Source organism: Paecilomyces variotii (assembly GCF_004022145.1).
Source record: "Paecilomyces variotii strain CBS 101075 chromosome Unknown C8Q69scaffold_10, whole genome shotgun sequence".
Classification (NCBI taxonomy): domain Eukaryota; kingdom Fungi; phylum Ascomycota; class Eurotiomycetes; order Eurotiales; family Thermoascaceae; genus Paecilomyces; species Paecilomyces variotii.
The window spans coordinates 56122-77825 of NW_021167149.1; the positions used below are offsets into that span (position 1 = coordinate 56122).

A 21704-nucleotide genomic window follows, 5' to 3' on the forward strand; every position below is an offset into this window, starting at 1 on the left:
ACACAGCCTTAATAATTCACCAAAATCAATAAAAAAAAAAAAAGAAGAAGAAGAAGACGTTAGACACATCATCATACATTCTATGTCCCTGAGCTAGTTTGTTTGGAAATCTCCATTATCGAAAGATATACATCAACCATCTGTTAGACCTGCTGCATTGACATACAAGAATTAAATCCTGGTTATGAACCAAGAGGAATGCACCAAGATGTAGAGTCGCCGTCGCTCGCACCATTTAACATATGGAGACCCTTCTGGAAAGAAAACAGTCTTCGCACACATTGCATGTGTCATGTACTTTAATATGGAAAGCTGGTGTTTCTGATCCAAAGCAAGTAAGAGTAGTGACTGAACTGAATCAGAGCTCGATCTTGTAGTATATACGAGTCTAATAGACCCATCGCACGATAATAAAAAGGCTCTAATTGTGCATCCATCAAAGAAGCAGACAGGTGAACCCGTACTATATTTTGTAAAATCAGAAATACTGAGAACCTGAAGTATTACCATTTCTGGTTTACTCCTATCTTTGACATAAGCCCGCGCTACTGAGAGATGGTAGCAGGATACCAATCGAGGAGAAAAACCTTTGTTGAAGGCGGGTCTCATCTGATTCGATTCACTGGTAGTCGATGGTAACGACTTCTTCTTGGATAACCCAAGAGAATCCGGTGGCTTCGTATCTGAACGAGATCCGGATACTTTGTCCTTAAACCTGTCATATAGATAGACGCGCATGTAAAGCGTCGATACTCTTGAAAAGGCCGCTGGAAGGAACTGAAAAACCGCGTGATTTGAATATGGGCCTGTTTCATGTAGGCTATTCGAGTTGAAAGAACCCTATCGACTTGACGTACGCATGGCGATGTCTCCGTCATTCGAGCAACCATGATCCCTTTCAATTTCCATATCCAAGACCAAACGAAACAGATCTTCTGTCTCCCCCCATGCATAAATAAAGATCCATCACCTCTCATATCAAGCTTTGCGCAAACTCTTCTCATGTGAGCGGTACTATGAAAAGATATACCGACGGTACGCGGGGGTTAATTAATTAATTAGCTCTGACAACAACGGTCAACCTAACTTCTAAGTAAGAAATGCGGGGTTCCCCGGGTTTATGCAGCTATCCGAACCAATCGGATGATCGGTTCCCGATCGCCATTGAGATAAGTATTTTGTGTCTCCGAGGAAAAGCTTCTAGTTGCCTATTACTCTGCATTAAGTTACTTGGAGTAGATTACTGGGTGGGGGGGGGGGGGGGGGGGGGGGGGATTTGTTGGAATTACACGCCATTGGCTGCTATGAATATTGTGGCTTAGGTATCAATATACTTAGAGCTGAGAGTATGAACTAATCTCTACATACATACATACCGAACGGGTACGCAACTGCTGCCCAGACCGAGTTCTAAGATATATTCGATCTAAAGGTTTGCAATTACTTATTATGTGATTTTGACATACTGTGAGAACCTCACCTTTAGCCAGGCTAGACATTTAGGCTCCAGGAATCGCACGATACAGTCGTCGAACGCAGCCTTCTTCACAGCAATTACTAGAACATAGCCTGCTATAGTTAACCAACACCTTGAAGAAATATCCACCTACCTATAATCCAAGCGAACTACGTCGGTCCTACCAGCTATCTATCTACTTATCCCATGGTATCGAGTCCTTCTGTTTATATCCAAATTCACAGTAATGGCAATTGATCCGCGTTTCAGATATATTCTGATCCATACCAGGCTTCTCTCTAGACGAATCTTCCAAGGTAAAGTAGAATAAGAAAGTACCTACCTACCTAATAAAAGAGTCGCGATAGAAGTTCGGAACGCCAGTCAGGTGACTCGCTGGCGAGACATCGTTTGTATTTAAAAGGGGTGAACTTAAGTCTATAAGATAGATCGCATTCTAAAAATTCAATACAAGAATACAAAAGTATTCTGCTACAAGTCTTTCATTTGCTGGATGCTCTCGGATGCCCTGAATAACAGCATATTCACAGCTCACATTGCTCGATGAAGCAGATGACGTTGAGCCGAAACACCAGCAATGCCACCTGGAGACACACCAATTCGTTGTATCGTGGCATATTCACATGTCTCTGTACATGAATAAGACGCTATCAAGTAAATACTACGCCACTTGATCAGAAAGCGCTCGCGTGTGTAGACTCCAATCCCATACGGAGCCATTCATTTTACCCTTAGGGCTTGAGCAACAGCTGACAGCGGGAAGCGGGTCCCACCCGGCCATGTAGTTACTCTACAATCTAACCACATGCGAAAGACAGTTCGGTATGTATCGAGAAGCAGGAAAGGGCCCGAGAGTGACAAAGCCATGTGATAGCCACGGTCACATCAGGATAGCCCCATGTGCGTGAAGAGTATATTTGTTTGACGCCGTATCCACTCTATTCCATCTGGCCTCCCAAAAATGATTCGCCACGCCTTTGCTGAGGTATCTATGTCTAATGCTGTCGCGTATATGTAATGGTATAATGTAGGGGCATCGCAAGAAAAGAAAAAAGAGCCAGTGTTCTATCAGAAATGACTCTAAGGAGGCTGCGACGTAAAGAACTTGAAAATGAGAGAACAGTATGCAAGAACAAACGAGACTCGAATTTGTCAAACCCCTCCAAATAGCAAGTCTAAGGCGGTGAAACACATGCGGAAAAGACTGCAGTATATACTGAGACAGCTGGCAACAGGCTTTCTCGAGACGTCCAACTCCCGAAACAACCATGAGCATTCTGCAAAGATGCACAATGATTCTGCAGAAAACACGACTGAATAGTCAGAGGGGAGACTTGTCTATATAAGATCAAAAGAAACCCGCAAACTGTTCATGATTCATAACACCGTAGACGTCGTCGAACTGCTGGGGATCGCATCAACTCATAAAAAGTGCCGTCTGAAAAGAGAGAAAAAGCAAAATGAAAAATAAATATCCACCAGGACGTCGTCGTGTCGCGTAATGCATAAAAAAAGTAGATGAAGGAGAAAAGAAGAAAGGGGATTTATACATATAGTTAGTACCAAAGAAGATACAAGAAGGGAACATCAAATAAATATAGAAAGTGTAAAATCTGTTGCCAGAATTAAGAATTGAAAGGCAGAGCTCTGACTCATGTGCGTTATCTGCATTATCCAAAAAAGGATATCAGAAAAAGAAACGAGAAACAATAAAAAAAAATTACATGATGATTGTTGTCTTACCCGTTTCCCGTTAAATAAAAATGCATGACTGCTTTTTGGTATTGCTCTTTGCCCAGATACCCCGAACCCATGACCCCAATTTACGACCGCCTCTAATGCAAATTCGAACCAGATCATTCCGTGCATTATATCATGAGTGAAAAGAAAGAAGCCTTCCCGGTGGGAACGGCGTTCTGTCTCAATAAGGAGACTGCGGCGGCAGGTGATAGGAGTGCGGTTGTCCGCTAGATGAGCCCAGTGACGTGGATGAAGCCGTAGGTTGGACATGGAACAACTGCGTAAGCTTCCTTCCGACGCTGGGTTCGATCTCCGTCCCGTCTCGAGCAATCTTGACCTCGCGGTTGGCGTTCCACGGGTTACGGAGACCGCGTGTGCGATAGAAGGGAAGACGACCAGTCGACATCCACTCAATCCTGAAGGGCTTTCCGAAGGACTGAGTACCGGTTGTCCCAGCTTCTTCGGTCGTCTCTTCCACGCTTTTCTCGCTCCGTGTGCCGTCGTCGTCCTCGTCTTCCGATGAATTTGCCTCCCAGAAGATGGTTCCTCGGGCAGAATCATCGATGATACGGCCCTTAGGTGCTGTCGCCGTTGCCTCCGTGGCAGTGACATTCAGGATCTCCGGTTCGGCTGGTACGTTTGGGCGTGATGGCATTTCTAGCGTTTGTGATTCCTCGTCATTGATTGGAGATATCATCCGTGCATACCCGAAATATTCTCCAGACTTGTTGGCAGAGAATATGAGATAGACATTGTCCGCAGTCTGCAGAAGAGGAAACGGGTTAGTACTTATCCTGGGATCTCGAGAGCGTCCGGATCTGAATTCACGAATCGATGCGTTTATACTCACCTCATATGCTCTGTTCAGGGTAGCTTCGTTATGAGCCTGGGTAGCCCAAATGCCACTCTGCCTGCTCAGCTCAAGATCTTCCACCGTCAAACTTTTGACGATGAAGTACCTTTCCGGAACTCTGGCCGTGGAAGGCGGCTGGGGCTTCTCTGGAGCACCTTCGTTTGCAGCTCCGCTTTCTTGAGAAGATCCAGCTTCTTCGTCCACAAAATCAATGGGGCCTTCTTGGGTCCGTGGGGATTGTGTCGCTGGTGATGATGGAACGGTCGTGGTTACACTGGAGCCCGGTATGGTTAAACCCCTTCTTAGTCTGCAGACAAGGCGCACGCCTTGGAATCTTGAATCATGGAATCTAGCCATGGCAGCGGTGCATGCGGCATCGGTCTTATAGTTCACAAAGGCGCAGTTGCTCTTCGAGATCAGAAACACGCTTTCGATGTCGTCGGTGGCGTCACGAGAGAAGTGATCTTTGAGGTCGACAACGTTGGCACCCGGGGGCAGGTTTCCAACCCATAAAGCATGTCCCGACTGTTTCGGCTTCCTGGGAGGCCCCCGCGGAGTACTTGGCCCTGAGATTGACGGTAGCCGTTGCGGGGATGAGTCTAGAAGTCGGGGATCAGTAAGGAATAGAGGTTGAGATTGGTAGAATCCGATGCGCCCAGGCGCTCTTGGCTTACCCTGCATCTGCGACATCGCCCGGCCGGTCTGACCAGGAGAGGATCCATCCACGATCGTGCTGGCAACATCGTAAACTGCCGTTGACGGACGACGTTCTGGTTCTTTTCGAGGCGCAACTGTCGCAGAGCTGGGAGCCCCCTGGTGAGTCATGTATTCTGTAGCTTGCTGGCGCTGGTGCATCGGAACCCCGGCTTGCATAGTTTGACCAAACGAAGGCGCATATGGCTGAGGATGATAGTAGGCTTGGCCGTAGACCGGGGCTTGACCTGAGACCACCGTACTCTGGTGGGCCGGCGAGCTTTGTATATATGGTTGATATCCAGAAGCACCATGAAGATGCGCATGCTGAGATTGCTGACCGTAGGCAGTCTGGAATGCTGGAGAATAAGGAATATTATAGGCCGGATTCCCACCTGGTACCTGCCCAGGAAAATGGGACATCTGTGGAATAGGGTATACCATGCCCTGAGACTGATGCAGAGAAAGGAAATGCTGTTGCATGGATTGCTGGTCGAAGGGCATGGCTGGTGGCTGATAGCTAGGCAATGCAGAACTCATCTCACCCATGCTTAGGGCAGATGGCCGACCACCCTGGCCGGTTGCTGTTGTGACAAAGCCATGAGGACCGGCATAATACTCGACACCTACCGGACGTAACGCTTGGGCAACCGACTGTGTCGGTGTCGACTGCGTGTGGCCCGGTGGATTGGTGTCTGTAGGAGAGAAGGTCGGACACATCAGCATGAAAAGGTCCCAGGTGTTGTGCTGTGGTGCGCACACAAATGCCGTTTTGGGAAAGTCAGACGACATACCATGTACCCTCGTCGACACAGATGGTTTTCGCGTAGATGAGGCTTCTTCCACAGCTGCTCCCCGGGGTGACTTGGTCTGATCAGAAGGAACATCGCCCATGGGGCCGTCTTAGGAGGTACCAGACGCTGTAATCCAGAGAGAAAGAGAATACTTTCGTTCTACAGTCAGTGGCCATCCGGTAGAAAAACAAAACCACAACCAAAATGAGGGGTATCCTCTCTTTAATCCCTCGCGGGGAGACTCACACGAAGAGAAAAAGAGAAGATAGCACGACAAACACTTACCGTTCGCAACGTGCCACTCTGCACCGATATGTGGCCACCGATAATCTAACACTGGAAATACAGACCGGTCAGGACTCTTGCTGGAAAACACACTTCTATCACAAGAACGCCTGTTTCTTGTAGAAAAGAGACGACGAGACAACCCAGGATAGATATATGAACCCAACGCGTGGCAGCCAAGGCAAAGGAAAAGGAAACGAATATCAAAAAGGACCCAAGAGGAAGGCCGTTATGCAACGGCAGTATCCGAGATCAGAAGAATGATGCCGGTAGAGAGTCCTGAAGCCGACAGTGGGTGGACAAAGAAAAGAGGACTAGCGAGCGGAAATCTTATCCCACGGAGCGAGGCTCACGCCAGACAAGAACCCGGTCAACCTTCTTTTCAGTTGTTTAGCCTCCCTAGACCACGTCGAGCGGGGACGTGCCGGCTACGAGTCGGGGGTTATTCTCAAGAGGCGGAGTGGAGCTGGACTGTGAGGGGAGTGAAACGGTTTTAAAGGGGATCAAGAGGCAGCAGACAAAATGCAGAGAGGGATGAATGAGGCAATAAGTCGATTGGGGATGGAGAACAAGCGACGGGGGCAGGGAATCAGTGGCGGACTGCCCTGGCCAGACGCTTCTTTGCTCGCTATCTCTCTGTCTGTCTGTCTGTCTGTCTCTGCGATTCTGGTGCTATCCTCTGTTTTCTCCTCCAATCGCCCGACAAGGCCAATATCGGAGATGACCCCCAAAAAGGACGGTGGTATAGGCGGGAAAGGATAACGAAGAGGGACGTGGAAAGAAGATGAAAAGAAAAGAGGCACAGTGGCCGGTGGAACGGTGGAGGGATCCCTTACTACAATCCTACGCCGCAAATGTCGGGTGCCGACCTGAGAGGTCGTTATTTTGCCCTTCTAGATTGGTCAAGTAACGATCACTTGAGTCGATGAGATGTTGGTGATTGTCGAGCTCCCAACAGAGATGACCTTTTTTTTAAGATATCTCAGGATTCGCAGCTCCAATGCTCCAATGGAAGTTTCCGGAAGTTACCCGTATGGAGGAGAAACCACCACGGGTTCTTTAATGGGAGGCTACTTCCGGTTTCTGGCTCCGTCAGTGTCTCTGGTATATCCAAGACCTTTCAGATTGCAATCAGCTTTTCCATCAGCTCTCTGGATTGTCCCGTGAGGAAGCGATTAATATTGGTAGCAGGCGAGACGGAATAAATAAGAGATGAGATGAGCGAGAGTCGACGTCAACAAATCACCGTTATCATTTGACAAGTCCAGAAAACGTCAAAGCCACGCGCATACAAGTCGTGCAAGATGTGGAGAAGCTCGTCAGGTAAAGATTGAGGGAGTTGGAGGGACAGGCACTGCTCGTTTTGCATACATGCCACGCTCGCAAAGAAAAAGAGACGCCGCTGGGTGGCGGAGTTCCCTACCGCTCTGGAGGATCTGCGTGGGCAAGCGACAGGAACGTTGCCTCGCCGAGCTATTGCCAGATGACAATTATGCGTGCTCGAATGGGGTACGCACCAGAGATCCGCAGCTGTTCGGTGGCCTCTCGTGTTTTTTTGCTTTCTCTGTTGCGTGGTCAAGCTAGCGGGACCGGGTCAATGCCCGGACGAGATTTTGGCGATATGGGGAAGGCCAGTGGTTGCGCCTAGGGATGAACGGCTGTGGCTGGAGCAGAGTAGCAACGGGGTCAAGACCAATGCACACCTCGTTCTCTTTTTTCCTTCAGAATGCCTAGAATCTCCCAAGGGCTTTTGTCTTCCAGATTGCAATTGGCCGGGGACTCTACCGTTCGTGACCAGAAGACAGGAATTAATGGGTGGATAAGTTATCTGGGGCTAAAGAAGGAATGGAAAGAAGCAAAATTCGGTTCAGCCCCGTTGAAGATGAGCGACAAGACTCGAGGATTATTGGGTGATACCATGTAGCTTTGTTCTGGGGTGCATTGCGGATACGGTTGAGCAGTTCAATTTAAGCCCCCGTCTATAGGAGTATACCATACTCCCAGGAACGGAACGGGCCAGCCGAGAAGGCAAGAGAGAGACATGGGGGGAGGTGGCAAATGGGAACCATGCGTGGTAGAGTAGAGTACCAATGTATGTGGTGATGCGCTTACTCCATAAGAACCCTGCAAGTGGGATCACCATGCACCTTTTTCTCTCTGTCTTCTCTTCCCCCTTTTGCCAGTCTGACGACACCGGTCTTTATCCCAAAGAAAAGGACCGATCTGAAGTTCGGTAGGATTTCACGATACAGAATTCGAGATTACTGTTCAGTGGCGGAGGAATTGATATCCAGCTGCCCCGTCGTACCATACATACTCGATTGGAAACTGCCCGGAAAACGAAACACACATGGCTTCGTTGGAAGCCTTCTCAGACAACAACATAATAGAGTGAGTTGAGTTGACTGAGTTGAGTGAGAGAGCGTGTGTGCGCGGCAGCGTTGAGTATCAGATCGCCCTTTTTGCCACAGCACAGCACAGCCTCGGCCTGAAACCGAAACCGCTGCATGCTGATGTCGTAGAGTAAGTAGGTACCATACTCTAGTAGAGTAATAACGAGTAATATGGCTAAGCTAGCGGTGGGAGCGAAGCCCGGGCAGCAGAGTAGCGTTCGAGAAAATACCATTGGCGGCGTTCCGAGCCGCGGCGATAGATGATTGCATCGACCGTTTTCCAGGCTGATGGATGGATGGAGTTGGCTGGGTACATTCCCACTAGGCCGACGCTTAGTGACCCCCGGGATGCTGCGCCAAAACCGGTTTTACGGGAGAGAGAGGAGAGCGAGTGCGCGCAAGAAGAACACTGCTCGCTCGCTGTCATATTATGCTTTGGGTCTCCTTTTAAAGAGGCGGGGATTTCCCCGGTTGTCTGGCCTTCCTGCGTTCTTCCTCTTTCTCGTCCTGAAAATGGCCGTCAAGATGGCCTGGTCGCCATCAGCTCGACTTCCACCCACGCACCTCGTGCGCCCTCTCGTCCGGTAGCTTCTCCCCCGTCAGCAAAACCCCCCACCGCCAGAACGCCAGGAGAGAACGAGATGAGATGAGGTCGACCGCAAGAGAGCCTGATTGGCGGGATCGGCTGCCGGGCGCTTTCTCCTCCCTCGAGATATTCATAGTCGTATCCACTGGCCTGGGATGATCGCGACAATCACTGGTTGACTGGTGGTGCCCCTCAAAAGAGCCGATGACCGGCGGTGGCAGATCTAGGGCCTCTAGTAGGGACCTCACGGTTTCATTTCATTTTCTCCCTAACCAGGTTTAGATACTATAGACTGCGGTAGATTACGAGCCTTGCCGAACCCGAAAGCTAGAGTACGACACTCATCCAAGAGAGAACGATTGGTTTCAACTTACACTACAGTTCTAGACCCGTCTGGATGCTGTCCAGCACGTTTTTATCCCCTTTTTTCAATACTGTCGTGCTAAGGGAACCACGGAAACTAGTGGAGCGCAGCACTACTGCCTCGTACGGTTGTCTTCTAAGTTCTGAACGAGGGCTTTGTTTTAGAAGACTCAGCGGTTTCGGACGAGAGACTGGATGATGAGCTAAGAGGCTCACTAGTCACTTTGGGTCGAAGAGGATCTTCTTGTTTCAATAATGGCGCGCCATGTGGAAAAAAGTAAAAACAAAATTAGTTAAATGAAAATAAAAATATGATACCTAGGTAGTTAACTAACTAGTTAACAGCCAGAACGGATGTGATTAGTCAGCAGACCTGAGGCAAACAGGTCATGACTAATCACTCAAAAAGTTTAGGAAATTCATCCTGTTATTATTATTATTGTTGTTATTATTATTATTATTACCATTACTTGTGGCAGAAAATGTAATAATAATAGTTAGCTAGTTAGCTAACTAACTATATCCGATAGTCAGCAGACACTACTTGCATCTTCTCTGCATGGTCTTTGCGGATTTTTGATCGCCCGTCTGCCCCGCCTGGTCCACCAGCGGGCATCTAGTACCATAGTAGTATTCTTACAAAAGTCTACACATTCCGAAGTATTAATACTCTTACTATGTTACAGAGTAGAGACTCCTAACTACAGTAGTAAGCTTGTATGCATCCTTGTATATACCAATCAATGAAAGCTCTCATCCCTGCGTCCCCTCGCCACGATCGTCTTGGCCCGTTACGCGCTCGTTTGCGCGGAGACTCCAACCGGTGGCGCTGATTGCCCCGGTACGTATCTCGATCTCAGCCAAGTTCCGGGGACGGGAGAGACGATGGCAGCGGAGAGTTCTTGACGTCAAAGGGTCCAATAGGGCTGACCTTCCACTGGGTATCCCGCCGTTTCGATGAGGATCCCGCTTGGTGGTGATGCATCGAACTGTCATGTCAACACGAGGGACCCTCAGCTATGAAAACAGCACTCTGTCTCTAGAGCAGTGATGGTGAACATCTGTGTGCATCTCCACTGATCACTCCCCTCAAGCCTTTCTGTTCACTGAAACGGAGTATGTACACCCCCGACTGGGCCCTGGGGACGTTCCAGATCTTCGTCTCAGCTTCATCCGAACTTCTATAGGGCTATTATTATCAAAGTGCCACGGTCTCAATTTTGCGTCAATGACTCTGTACCATAAACTCGAGCCACTGTGTCCCGCATCACTAGAATGGGCGACTCAACCCGTCCAGACCGGCGGGAGCGCCAAAATTAGCCTGGGGCTGCCACGCCGTCGGGAGAAAACAACATAACAAGCATCAACAGGGACTACTCGAGATTTTCACTCGATTCTCCAATCATATTATGCGGGCTGAGGATTTCCGCAGGGCCCTCTTAGCTTCTTCGTATTGTTCCCTCGGTCCAGACTCCGCTGTACCCGGACAGGGCAACGTTGCCATCGCCGAACTGCTCAGGTTTCACGGGCAATTGACCTGGAGATAGGACCACCGGAGACCACTCACTTCTTTCTCCTAAGCCTCACTCTTCGACCATGGAGGAACCCTCCGGGGCCAATTCCGCCCCACGATTTGACGGCATCGCAGTCCACAGCTATCTGCCGGACTGCCTGAGATGCCCAGAGCGGACGTGATAGCCATCTGCAGTGTGGCGTGCACAGCAGCGAGCGCCACATGGGCCTACCGGTACGTTCCTTTGGATCGACGTCCTAAGTTTCAGAAAAGAATAGTCTACCAGGGTCTCCGTGGACTCCGAGAGTATGGTATACTCTACTCCGTAGAGTCCTGCGCCTATTCTATCTTTGTTCGAGACCTTGTTCGACCTGTTCCACAGCCGCGGGTGCTGCTAGGCCATTAAACCCGGGTCTGATGGCTTTGACGTATCGCCACACGATCGATCGTAGGTGCTAACTACTATTCTTGGGTTCTTTAGAGCGCGTTGTAGACTCCCATTCATCTACGCCCGCTACTGCAAGCGGGTTCCTCTGAACGGCGATGCGGAGCTCGTCGATGCTAGAATAGGACGATACAGCCGATGGCCGGACTCAGCCCGGTGGCGAATATCGTGTCTCTGACTGGGAGAGACGAACTTTTCGAGGCTCGCGAAAAGCCGGCAAGTAAGTACGGTATAGATAGAGACGATCACAGCCTTTCCGATGCCAGCCCAGGCGTCTCGTGACCGCGTCAGCTGATTGGCCGGAACGCAGCGGTTGAGCGTGGTGGCAAAACGACGTCGAGTCGATCTGCTCTGCTCATATCCCAGTCATGATGTGCATGCTTAATTCGACGAAAAAAGAACAAAAAGAACTCATTCCACGGAGTCTTCCTTCCGTTGCGTGCGAATGATCGTCGACACTTGCAGTCATCAGAGCGTCCCAATGCGTCCCCCCTTGCGTCCCTTGCGCCATGCCGCCCTCCGCCGGAGATCTCGAACTCTCGTCTAGTCAGTTAAGTATGTACGTACTGTAGTTACTCTACTACGTACTGACGTCTGATTAAAGATTACGGAGTAAACAAAACGGATAGAATCCGGTTCTGTTTCGAAGATCCCGCGCTACAGTACTTAGCGTTGCGTCGCCACCCAGACCCTAGTAGATCTACGAGTACATCATCCATGAACTATGCTAAAAACTCGAGTAGATACCAGAACTCCATGCTCGTGCTTATGGTACATTGCATAGCAGCCTAGTTAGTTATAATTAGTTATCAGCACTCAATGCCATAATGAGTAATCAACGCTATCAAAACCGCCCGACGCGGTTCTCTAATAGACTCCGCTCCAATCGCCTTCCGCCATAGAAAGCGTACAGAGTAGTACATACATCGGATGCTAAATCGGTTAGGCGGAATGAGCGGAACAAGAGCATTGTTCCTCGGGCTCCACCGCACTGCGCCATGCAATATACTCTGCACCATTGACCTGTCAAGGATTAGTCTAGTCTAGCATAGGAGAAAAAAGAAAGAAAAACCAATACATACCATACTCAACTATCAGACCCTAGTCAGCAAAAGTCGGGGAATATTCGGTAGGGCACCTAGTTATTATTCTACGTATAGGTATACGTCTTAGCCGGTGGCCTAGTTAATTAGTTAGTCTGGTCAATTCGATATGAGTCAAAGTACCGTAGACCATGGTAGAGTATTATCTATCGTTAACTATGAGATACTCGAAAGCAGACATGGCATACTTGCGGAATTAGCAATTAATCAGTCTAGTATTTTTCTTTTCTAAAGGTATGAACTATGGAAGTCGATTTTTTTTCCCCCTGATTTAAGTAACCAGTATTATAGCCAGGAGTAGTAGAGTAGTAGTATACTTGAGTATGAGAATGGCAAGAAGAAAAGGAAAGGTAACTCGAGTCCTTTCCTTTTTTTTTCTTCTTGTTCTTTTCTTTTCTATAGTGTTTTAAAATTTAAAGAGTCCTGTTACAAGTTTGTTTGTGTACAAATGGCGATAATTTATTATATTGACACTATGTATTACAGTAATTAGTATGTACATCTGGTTACTTAATAGCCAAGTAGATATGTAGGAAATGAGACAATACATAAGATAGATATATTTACCAGATCCCCGTTCCACATCCTAAGGAAAGAATTAATTATATCCGTCCCTACTATAAAAGTTCACATAGGTATATTCTAGCATATACCTAATTAGGTAGCTGCCCCCCTCCGCCAGAGGATAGGGATTTAGCTTCCCTTCTACCTTCACTTCGTCAAAGACTCAATCTTCCCTATCACCCAGCATCTAACTAATTCTATCGAATCCCAACAAACAGAAGCCAAATAAACTATACTGAATTTTTATCTCTAGCAGATATCTAGTCGAATACGGTCCAATTAATTACTTTCTTGAATCTGAAATTACTAACAACTGCTGCATATAACAAGCAATATGAACAAATTAACTAAGTTAACTACCCTACCCTGCGCATCAGTTAGTTAGTTAGTTAGTCTTCGGGTACCGACGGTATGGTATAATTGAATGAGTTCTGCGCGTGGATAGTACCATATAGGTTTCATTCATGTTATCTCGCTATTTATTTATTTTGACTGATTTATTCTCACTAAGTAAGCGTACCGATATCCCCGAAGAAAGTCAAAACAATAGCACTCGTTAGCGATCACCATTGATTGCGCAATTAGCTGTACCCCAATCTGCAGCGATATGATCCTTTAAGAAAGCCATTTACAAGAAGAAAAGGAACTACCCTCTTCGAAGATGAGTATAATGGACTATATTTTAAGTGAAACAGGCCAGTCAATTACACGCCTCCCCTTATTACCATATACATGAACTCGTCTCCATCGCGACCTTGAGACATCACGATCAGAAAAGAAAACGGGATATTCCCATATTTAGTCGACACAGATAAGTGGGAAAGAAGTTGAAAAGGAAGCGGGGAGAAGTAAGAGGGAGGAAGAAAAAGAGAAAGTAGACTGGTAGGGAGACATGTCATAACACCCTATGAAGTGGGAAAAAGGTAAACACCAAGTAAAACGATATAGAGAAAAGAAAAGGGAATGCAAGTACAAGTAAAGACAATGAATTATGTCACAGAAGACACATTAAGTAGAAGTTAGGTATAATTACTTGCGCCGAGGCTACGCTGCCTGTGGCCTTAACGATCAACAGTAAGAGATGCGACCTTGCCCGCAAACCTGGCGCCTGCGCTGCCTCGCTTGTGCAACTTTTCGCGCTCCTTTCCGTCTAGCGGAGCTAGCGCCTGAGATGCTGAGTGATCCGACTGTTCGCTTACGGAACCTTTGCGAGTTAGAGGCAATGAACTCATCGTCTGGGCTCCGTCTTTGCCGTTCGGCGATACAGTTGGAGGCATGATGCTGGGCGCCCTAGCCGTCCTCTGGTTGAGATAGAGCTGGGCAGCAGGCGACAACAAGATGGGGGGAGGTGTAGAGGGCACCTCTGCTCCATTTTGGACCAGAAGCTCGGCGATGGGGAAGGGAATCGCCTTTGGAGGTGCCTGCTTAGCCGATAAGGCGTTTGGGGTCGAGCCAGGAGCTGCAGGATCGGCTGCTGCCAATGCAAGAAAAACAGCGTGAGTGTTACGAGAGCGATCCGTCACATTGACATTCGCCCGCAGCGCGATGCCGTATAACACGCCCTGGATGTCATTCTTCTTGATTGACGCAAGCAGTGTTTCGTCAGGAGTGGCGTAGCGTGACTGGCCCGCAGTCAACGGCTGAACATAAGCCCTGTCACTGTATTTCGCAGTGATGAACTTCAGTCGCTGCTCACGAGTCGAGAGTGCCGTCGGCTTGGTAGATTGATCCAACGTCGCCTCCCACACCATGTTGCTCACACGGTTGCCGATCTGAAGAAGTATCTCCACAATGTCGTTCGAGAATGAGTTGACATCCAGCGTAAGCGACCGAACCTTCGATATATGTGTACCGAGAGACCGGTGAATGCCGCTGCATTCGATACAAAGAATAATACCGAGATTGATAGAAACCCACTCTACCTTGGACGTTGAGCCACAATCCGCACACCAATTGTTACCTTGATCGGCTTCCTGAATGGTCTGCAGTAGCTTTGCTGGGTTCTCTTCATAGCTGTTGCTGTCACTGCGGATGTAGCTTGGTCGCGCCCCAACAGTGGTTCGGCGACCGACCGAATTATTATTATTATGATGATTCGATGCGGAAGAATGAGAGTGCTGGCCAGAGAAAGAGGAACTCTTGCCGGTAAGCACAGAGCCTATATCGTGGCGGATAGAGGAGCTCTCTGATCTTGATGAGGGCGGCGCCGCTGGAGGTATGCCACGACCTTCGACTGCGCTTTGCAAAGCGTTATTAATCGCTGTAATCCAGTTGCTCATATCCTCTTCCGACGTCGCCTGGTATATGCGCTTGAAGTAAGGAGTGATGACTTCAAAGCAGAATCGGCGTTCTGCGTTTCGCGCCTCCCGCACAGATGCCATGCGCAGATCTATAGGATCCATATGCAAGTCGAGCTTTTGTTTCCAATTACTATACTCGGAAAGCTTGCCCTGATCAAGGACAATCCAAAACCTGGTCACGAGTCAGCCACTATCTTCATATCCAGCGGAAGGATTTCCTTACTTATGCCAAGCCTGTTTATTGATCCCCTTGGGATCGATATGTGACCCGGGCCGAGACAGTGCCCAGAGTAGCCCTTCTTTCCTTTGCGCGCCCCCACACTTGTCGGAACCTGCAACCACTGGCTCTTCCAAATCGCGGATGCCTTTGAATCGATTCTGGCCTGGTGATACTATTGAACCAACGGGTGAAGTTAAGGAGCTGCCGGACGGTGCTCCCAGATTCACGTTTTGCGCTGAGTTCGAGGAGTTGTTACTAGGAACATGCCGCAGTTGGGAGCCCGTACTATCTGCGCGACCAAGATCCGAATCCGAAACTTGGGCGCCGCTGCCATTGCCCGCTGCTGGAACACTTGCACCGGGATTGGAGAAACTGTCAGGCTCGACGTACATCTTTGTACTTTTCTCCAGAACTCTGCGTTTTTCCTCTCTCTCAGTTCTCTGGAACTGGAACTCTTTGTCCGCCTGATCGACTTCATGGATGAGAGCCTTCAACTGCGGGATCATTTCCTCGATCTTTTTGGCGGTTTCAAGGTAAGTCCTTGCCTGCGTGTCGGCATATTTTGTCAGATGGGAGAGCACCTCTTGCTCCTTTCTTCCTCCATGCAAATCTTGCATGAATGAAGAGTAGTCGAATCGCTTCAGCTCGAAATTCCGACGTTTGATCTGATACTTTGAATCACTCTCCGCGCGTTTCTTCTCCTTCAAAGAATCCTGCCGTTGGCCGAGATATCGACCAACATACGCGTAGTAATCTCTACTCTCTTCCTCGAAATCCTTCTTCTTAGCCTCCGCTTGCTTGATATCGTAGTTGTAGAGCTTCGTCAGGGGGTCGATGATGAGTTTCTGTAGATTAACGGTGTTGGATTGCTCGTAGTGCAGGATTTCCTTGGCGATCTTCTCGAAATAATGCTCCAGGGCCGGCTGGATCGCATTCGCATTGGACGTCGAGGCATCGTTTAAAGCCGTAATAAATGCGCCTACGGCTTCGTTGCAAGAGACTTGTGCTTGCTGTGCCGCTTCGGCTTTCTTGAGTACTTTCTTGATCTTCTGCCGCATGCTGCCTGTTTTCTGTTCGAGAGCCTTCATCGTAGCTCTGAACAACGGGCCATCTTCAACTACACTCATGTCCTCTGCAGGGCGAGGGCAAGGAAGATCAACTTTCACAGGGGGTGGAGGGGGAGGAGCGGACATAGGAGGAGGGGGGACGCTCTCATTGGCGTCCGGAGGCGTGTTGGGAGGAGGTACACGAGATTGCGACCATCCACTATCGGGTTCACTGATCTGAGAGAAGATAGACTGTGAGGATGGCATACGATTTCGACCAGGGACGGTCAGTTCGAAATTGGGTGACGGTAACAGCGGGCTGGGCAGTGGACGTTGAACACTGTGGACCCAAAATGTGAAGTTCGCCAGCGTATTCAGACGATTCGCTCTCTGATCATATTCGAGAAAGCTGCAGCTGTTTCGCCAGCCACCACCTTTGTCTTCCGTTGTCTTCGGCGGCTTCCACTTCCACGACCATTCGAACTGCACCGACGGACTTCCCGCCGTCGAGAAGTCACCCACATGCTGGACGTTTGAATTATTCTGTAGGTTCGGGTTTGCGTGAAATTCCCTCGTAATCAGATTATCGAGTTCCTTCGAATTCGACGCATGCGCGAACGTGAGGCCCGTCAGCTGCGTGTCGACGGCTCCAGGCAACGAGGTAGAGACACCATTGACTGTAGCATTAGCCACCTGGCCCGTCTGCACCTGTCTCATCACAAAGGAGAATTGGAAGTTGAGCTCATCCTCGTTCGTCAGGCGCAGTAGAAAATGTGGCACTGGTGCTGCCGCGGGGGGCTCGGGGTCCTGAGAAAACGCGAAAAGTAGATCAGCCTCCGCGAGTCGCAATCAATTGTCAGTCTGGTCTGATGGATGCATTGCGCACCTGCACATATTCGATCGGACTGTCGTCGCCCGCATCCCGCCTCGCGTTGTACCGTGCTGCGGGAAAAGAATTCGGCGCAATATGCAGCAAGACTCGACCACGGGAGTTCGTGATGGTGACGCCTGAGATAGTAACTGTGGCCATATCAGCATCCACCGCACTTGAAGATCGACGACTGAGGGCATCATCGCGCTGCACTGACATTTGTTCTGATCTTTGAGGAATAGGTTCCCGGAATCGTCCAGACGACTCCCGACGTTCCCCATGTCTACAGCACGCAATCAGGTTTCAGATCAGCCGTTCGAAAGAGAGTCCGGAGTGCCGTTGGGAAATATAGAGGCCGTCATCGACGAGGAGCGATGGCAGCGTCCTATGCGAAGACAGCTCCGACTCGAGGCGCGGACGAACAGCGTGCGGCTGAGGCAACTGGCAGAGAGAGAGTCGACGATGATCGGTCATCCAGCCCGCGTTCCGGCGTGGACGAAGAAGAGAGGTGATCGCTCGGACGCTGTGCAACAGCAGCGTGCAGGAAGAGTCAACAAGCCAGATAGATAAATAAAAGATCTGTCTCACGACCCAGCAGGATCGAAGGAATCAGTCATCGCCGGGCGTTTTGGCTTGTGACGAGGAGAAGATCCAGTGGCAGTGGGGGGAAGCCTGAACCCTCGGACTAACAATTAATTAGCCTCTCAATGCGCAGATCTCAGCGCTTCGCATGTTGTCGAGGGGAAACTGATCTTGCGGGGTCTCAAGGCACAGAGGAACTGCCTATGATCTTCTCTCTCTTCCCCTTTGACCGCAGTAGCGCTGCGCTTAATCCCTAACTAGAGTACCTGAACGCAGTCCCCGATCAAATTCATTATTGCAACATACTACATTTGGCATCGCTTGTCGGAACCACTGGTGAACAGCAACAGCAGCAGCAACAACAACAACAAAGCTATCTAGCCCAAACAAAAGAAAAGCCCCAGTGATGGGATCCGTCTATTCTATCAAAGCGCTTTCATATTGCTGCACCCATGGGACGCTGAGCTAGTATTCTTAGTACGTAGTGGATTTTCTTTCTCAGGTCCGTCCGCTGACATCTCCAATAATAAAAATAATAAATACAGAGTCAAAACCAGCCACCTCAAATAAACAAACCAATCACCACATCTTTCATCATTATTATTATTATCAGCATCTATCATAAATATAGAAACAGCACATCCCAGCCACTTCACTACTTGGTACTCTTGTTTCAAGGCCATCGTCAGAAGGAATTCGTTGCGCATGCAACTAAAAAGAGTACGGCGCATAGTTGCACAGACAACCGCCTGACTTGTTCTGTTTTTAGCATCAGATACTAACATTGATTAAGTACCTAATCAATCGTCAACTAGCCAACCAGCAAATACTCTATATAACTAACTAGCTCAGTTCAGAGCTAGACAGGATGCATTCCGGTTTAGAATTATGCAGGGAAAGGAAAAGGGAAATGGGAATATAAGCGGCGAGAATAGAGCACTGGAATACCGATTACGATATGCAGTGGTTCTACAAAATATCACGGCAGGTATTAATCAACTATTTAATGTCCTGGATGACTGTGAAAATTGCAATGCGTTTCTAGAACAGGCTTCTGAAAGAACAAAAAATTTGTCAAGGGGGTATAATCACACAAAGTAAATAAACAAACAGAGTCCGCTGGCATAGAGGCTCGCTCATCGAAGAAATTAGACATGGTTATACCAAACTAACGACAAGAACATGAATATCAGGGGATCGAAGCTTAAATAATGACAAGAATGAAAACCTCAGGCAGTATCGCTGTGCTGCAACGAGTAAGATCGAGGGGTATATGGGGGTATTAATAATTATGGCATGAGGAAATAGTTGAGAATGATAAGGCAGGTCCATCTGCATGATGGTGTTCCCTGCCGTTGTCCTGCGGTGCTGGTGAAGCCTCGATTCATCAGAAACAGAGCCTCAATGCTCCGTTGGGGGCTTGCTGGGACCATCAGGATGATCTCCCTCCATGGCCCAGTCCCTGACATTTTTCTTGACATCTTTCATATCGTGAAATCTCTGTGAAATGCCGCTTCTGTGCTTGGGATGTCCGTTAACACGTTCGTCAAGTTCTGACTCGTCCGAACTGGACAGACTAGAATCTGAGCCACTGGACGGCTGCATGTAGGCAAAGTTTCCTTGGGCGCTCTTCTTCTTGATTTCTCGTTGTTCCTCCTTGAGATGGTTCATTCTGTCTGCATCCTTCTGGCAGTCCAATGTTATCACTCGGAGACGCGGGAAGTTATTTGATAGAAACTCTCTGAGCAGAGGAAGCAACTCTGCATTGGGCCGATATGTGCCGCTGTCATTATCGATGAAGAGTTCATAATCAGCGGGATCATGGGATGGATCTGAGGACGTCGAAGCTCGACGTCGATCTTCCGTCGGATCACCAGCTACCGCCTGAGATGACCCAGAACCAGGTCGATGATGTCGATGCTTGGCGCGACGGACGAAAAACTCGCCAGAGAATGCAATATAGATCGAGACATCACTGTGCATGGTGTGCTTGCTCAACAAGTCAATTCCAAACTCCTTGCCTGTTTCAGTAAAGCGAAGAAGCCCGTCGAGTGTGAGCACATAGGTAAAGATACGCCCTCCCTGGCCGTAGTGAGCAAACTCGAGAAACTTTTGCGCCATTTCAGTGCAGGGCCCATTGAACAATCCGTGCTCGGTGGTTCTATCGAAATTGTAAATGCGCGCATGCTGGTGATGCAGAGCTCTGTTCAGAATGCGGCCTCGGAGACTGTGCGATGTGAACATGCCGGCTACAAACGGTCTGAACTCAACGTAGCGATGGTACAGTTGTGACGGCACCGGGCCTTTCAGCTGCATTTGGATAGCTTGGAAACTAAGAGAATTATAACCATCAGCCTTTTGTATGTATAGAGTCGGGTTCAGGGGAGAGAGAGACAACGCACTTGTACCGTGTGATTTCTTTCTTACCATCCGCACTTGGGACCGAGTCTTTAGTCCCAGTCAATCTCCCGATGAGAGGAGAGTAATGTTTGAACCAGTAGTTCGGACCAATAGTGTACATATGCGCACCCTCATCCCCTGGGGTCTTCCCCAGACACTCGACACTCACAACTAGCTGCGCATCCATGGCGCGAAGATGGCAAGCAGCCACCGCTAGAGTTCGAAAGAAGTACGCGCGCTTGCTTGCCATGCGCTTCTTGATTGTAAACGATTGTTCCTTGATCCCCTCCCATGATTCCGAGATGGATGATGCCGTTACATATGCATTTCCGAGTCGGTCGTCATGGTCGGCAGGATCCTCGTCGTAGACGCGGCATTTGAGCTCAAATCCAGAGGCAGGCACATTGGCAACAATCCATTCCGCATCCCACACCGGATTAGTGCTCCTTCTTATGGTAGGGGTGCGGAAGATGGGAATGGGATCCTGCTTATGCCGGCGGGGCAGATCAACCTTGAGCTGCGCGGTAACGAACGGATCAGACGATAATGTACTGAAGTCTGCGAATGGCAGATTGACGGCGCGATGCAGCACAAATCGCAACGTGTAACCGGACGGCGCGTCAGGAAATGGAGTGCTGTCGAACCCTCCAGCGGGCTGATGCTCGCCCGCACCGTTCGTCAGCCCCATCGCGCGGTCATGTATCTTCTCTGCTTTGTCGACGAATTTCGGGCCATATTTTTCGGTGGGATGCTGGGGTCGCACTTGGGGTTTCACTTGTTCGTCCATGGTCGATATTTGATATCGCGGGTTTCTGTGCCGCTCAGAACCAAAAGACCGTCCTCGGGATGATGTAGGTTGGAGATACTGTGTTTCTGGCGCATGGCACACCGTATGACACTGTCGCAGAGAGAGTTTCTTCCGACTCAGGAGAAGGGAATTCAGGTGGCCTGTCCTGATCGTATTATTATTATGATTGAATGGGGTGATCTCGAGGGCTAGCGGCGAGCTAAGACCGCCTGTGAAGATCGAAATTCCGCGACTTTTAACTTTTGCTAAACACAGAGAAATGACGAGGCCTGGCGGCGAAGTGGGATGTCTGACCTTGGCGACACGCTGCTACACAAAGAGGACCATTAATATTGATTAACAATTTAACCGCCACATGTGGAGGCGGATAGGGCTGCACGTTGACGTCCTCACAATGGGTTTATCGATTTTGGCCTAGAGTTACTACTAATTACAGGTCGAATATTCTCTATGTATCACGGCCAACGGAAGTCATGGTCTCCACTCACGGGGCTGATAGCGCTGTGGATTCTATGCACGAGCGAGATGTCGTAGTTATACACTCGATTACATGCATACGCTGATCCCGTCGGTTACTGACTGCTTGGCTCAACGCTCTCGATAAAATAGTTTACTTCTAGAAATATTTATTAGCTAGCTGTCGTTAATTGATAGACTTTAAAAAAGAC

General features: G+C 48.9%; 4 protein-coding genes across 4 annotated transcripts; all 4 read right to left on the bottom strand.

Annotated features, from left to right (window-relative positions):
* Positions 1–2277: 2277 nt before the first annotated feature.
* C8Q69DRAFT_59453 (hypothetical protein) lies at positions 2278–3541 on the bottom strand. Its single transcript, XM_028633818.1, has 2 exons — positions 3221–3541; positions 2278–2775 (listed from the first exon to the last, which is right to left on the bottom strand). The coding sequence occupies exons 1-2, from the start codon at positions 3289–3291 to the stop codon at positions 2358–2360; spliced, it is 489 nt and encodes a 162-aa protein (XP_028482757.1). The 5' UTR covers positions 3292–3541; the 3' UTR covers positions 2278–2357.
* On the bottom strand, positions 3399–5657 carry C8Q69DRAFT_509072 (YT521-B-like domain-containing protein; the record flags this gene model as incomplete). Its single annotated transcript, XM_028633052.1, has 3 exons — positions 3399–3980; positions 4068–4669; positions 4745–5657. The coding sequence occupies 3 exons, from the start codon at positions 5655–5657 to the stop codon at positions 3399–3401; spliced, it is 2097 nt and encodes a 698-aa protein (XP_028482758.1).
* Positions 5658–13789: 8132 nt separating this feature from the next.
* On the bottom strand, positions 13790–17890 carry C8Q69DRAFT_59829 (putative ARF GTPase activator). The gene is made up of 4 exons (XM_028633819.1): positions 17464–17890; positions 17262–17395; positions 15333–17182; positions 13790–15281 (listed from the first exon to the last, which is right to left on the bottom strand). Exons 1-4 carry the CDS (start codon positions 17525–17527, stop codon positions 13871–13873), a joined length of 3459 nt encoding a protein of 1152 aa, XP_028482759.1. The 5' UTR covers positions 17528–17890; the 3' UTR covers positions 13790–13870.
* A 1031-nt stretch (positions 17891–18921) lies between these two features.
* On the bottom strand, positions 18922–21423 carry C8Q69DRAFT_59965 (C2 domain protein). Its single transcript, XM_028633821.1, has 2 exons — positions 20231–21423; positions 18922–20160 (listed from the first exon to the last, which is right to left on the bottom strand). The coding sequence occupies exons 1-2, from the start codon at positions 21013–21015 to the stop codon at positions 19230–19232; spliced, it is 1716 nt and encodes a 571-aa protein (XP_028482760.1). The 5' UTR covers positions 21016–21423; the 3' UTR covers positions 18922–19229.
* Between the last annotated feature and the right edge of the window lie 281 nt (positions 21424–21704).

Bases quoted from the DNA above. Each gene is read 5' to 3' on its own strand.
- C8Q69DRAFT_59829 (XM_028633819.1), bottom strand. From the start codon at position 17,527: ATGGGGAACGTCGGGAGTCGTCTGGACGATTCCGGGAACCTATTCCTC. The intron at 17,396-17,463 runs GTCAGTGCAGCG...ATATGGCCACAG, and splicing joins CCTCAAAGATCAGAACAAAT to TTACTATCTCAGGCGTCACC. The intron at 17,183-17,261 runs GTGCGCAATGCA...GCGTTTTCTCAG, and splicing joins GTCCGATCGAATATGTGCAG to GACCCCGAGCCCCCCGCGGC.
- C8Q69DRAFT_59965 (XM_028633821.1), bottom strand. From the start codon at position 21,015: ATGGACGAACAAGTGAAACCCCAAGTGCGACCCCAGCATCCCACCGAA. The intron at 20,161-20,230 runs GTGCGTTGTCTC...TAATTCTCTTAG, and splicing joins AAAGAAATCACACGGTACAA to TTTCCAAGCTATCCAAATGC.
- C8Q69DRAFT_59453 (XM_028633818.1), bottom strand. From the start codon at position 3,291: ATGGGTTCGGGGTATCTGGGCAAAGAGCAATACCAAAAAGCAGTCATG. The intron at 2,776-3,220 runs GTAAGACAACAA...TGTTTTCTGCAG, and splicing joins TTTTATTTAACGGGAAACGG to AATCATTGTGCATCTTTGCA.